General features: G+C 38.9%; 1 protein-coding gene across 1 annotated transcript; it reads left to right on the top strand.

Moving 5' to 3' along the window:
• Positions 1 to 293: 293 nt before the first annotated feature.
• On the top strand, positions 294 to 668 carry LOC119614632. Its single transcript, XM_037970747.1, has one exon. It carries the CDS (start codon positions 294 to 296, stop codon positions 666 to 668), a length of 375 nt encoding a protein of 124 aa, XP_037826675.1.
• The last annotated feature ends 641 nt before the right edge of the window (positions 669 to 1,309 follow it).

Below are 1,309 nucleotides of genomic sequence, written 5' to 3'. Positions count from 1 at the left end.
ACAAATTTGGTACACCTGAGACGATTTGTCCGATAATGGCAAGCAGTTTATTAGTAAAGAGTTTCAGGATATGGTAACGAATTTTGGCGTAAAGCATGTAAAAACTGCCACACTCGCCACAAGCCAACGCTTCGGAACGGGTTAACCAGTCCATCCTGTCCGCAATTCGTTCCTACCTGCAGGAGGACCACACTGAGTGGGATAAGTACCTGTCCGAAATTGAGTTTTCGCTGCGGTCGTCAGTCCAAACGTCTATTGGAGTTACGCCGTACTTCGCACTGTTCGGTATGAACATGATTTCGCACGGAAGTGTATATAAGCTTGCTAAGAAACTACAATGTCTTCATGATCCGGAAATCGACATAGTACCAAAACCCGTAAAAATGGACTTAGTACGGCACAAAATTCGTGAGAATCTGCACAAAGCATATTTGAAAAACGAGAAGACATACAATACCCGTTGCCGTCAAGTCAAGTTTGTACCAGGTCAAGAGGTTTATCGCCGCAACTTTCAGCAAAGCGATTTCAAAAATAATTTTAATGCTAAACTAGCCAAGAAATTTTTAAAATGCCGAATTGTCAGACCTATTGGTAATAGCCTATACGAGGTTGAAGACCTTCAAGGAAAATCGTTGGGGGTATTTCATGCCAAAGATTTGAAACAATAGTTTCAACATCTTTGGTGGTTCTAGTCCCAACGATTATACCTACTCCTAGCTCGAACCAAAATGATAAACCTATTTTATTTTCTGTATTTTGTATAAATGAGTTAGTAGATACTTTCTACACAAAACATTTTGTTAATGATATTTTGCCTTGATTTATTTAACACTTTGTTTTTTTTTTAGTGAAAGCCTACGACCAGGGAAGTTCATTTGTTTGTGGAACAGTAAACAGTCGTGATAGTTTGCCCGTTAACGAGTAGTTCGCCGAGTGCTCAACCAGACTAAATCTATTAATTTTCGTTTATGACCACGTTGTGATCGTCAGACGCTAGTCATAGATGCAATTCCGTCATAGCACCCTTTGGAACCATGCACTCAGGGTTAGGAATTATTAGTCATCTAAGCGCTGACTAAAATTTGCAATTTGAATTGTCTGGGAGCAAAGCTGCGACGAGTATCCAACAAGCGTTTCGGGTAGAAACACGTGAATTACTCGTTAACAGGGAAATCTATCACTACGGTAAGTTTTCTCACAACACGAACTATTCCTGGCAAAATAGTTTTTTCTAATGGAAATTATGATCTTAACGATCACGAAATAAGGCAAATATCTATAGTTTGCTTTTAAATCTAATTTAAATACT

The sequence above is a fragment of the Lucilia sericata genome, unplaced genomic scaffold (genome assembly GCF_015586225.1).
Source record: "Lucilia sericata isolate MDLA Ls3-8-SP2 unplaced genomic scaffold, ASM1558622v1 Contig003187F_arrow, whole genome shotgun sequence".
NCBI lineage: Eukaryota > Metazoa > Arthropoda > Insecta > Diptera > Calliphoridae > Lucilia > Lucilia sericata.
The sequence above is the reverse complement of the archived record's forward strand: the minus strand, read 5'-3'. Positions and strand labels throughout refer to the sequence as shown.

Excerpts from the sequence above, each read along its gene's own strand:
- LOC119614632 (XM_037970747.1), top strand. The coding sequence starts at position 294 with ATGATTTCGCACGGAAGTGTATATAAGCTTGCTAAGAAACTACAATGT.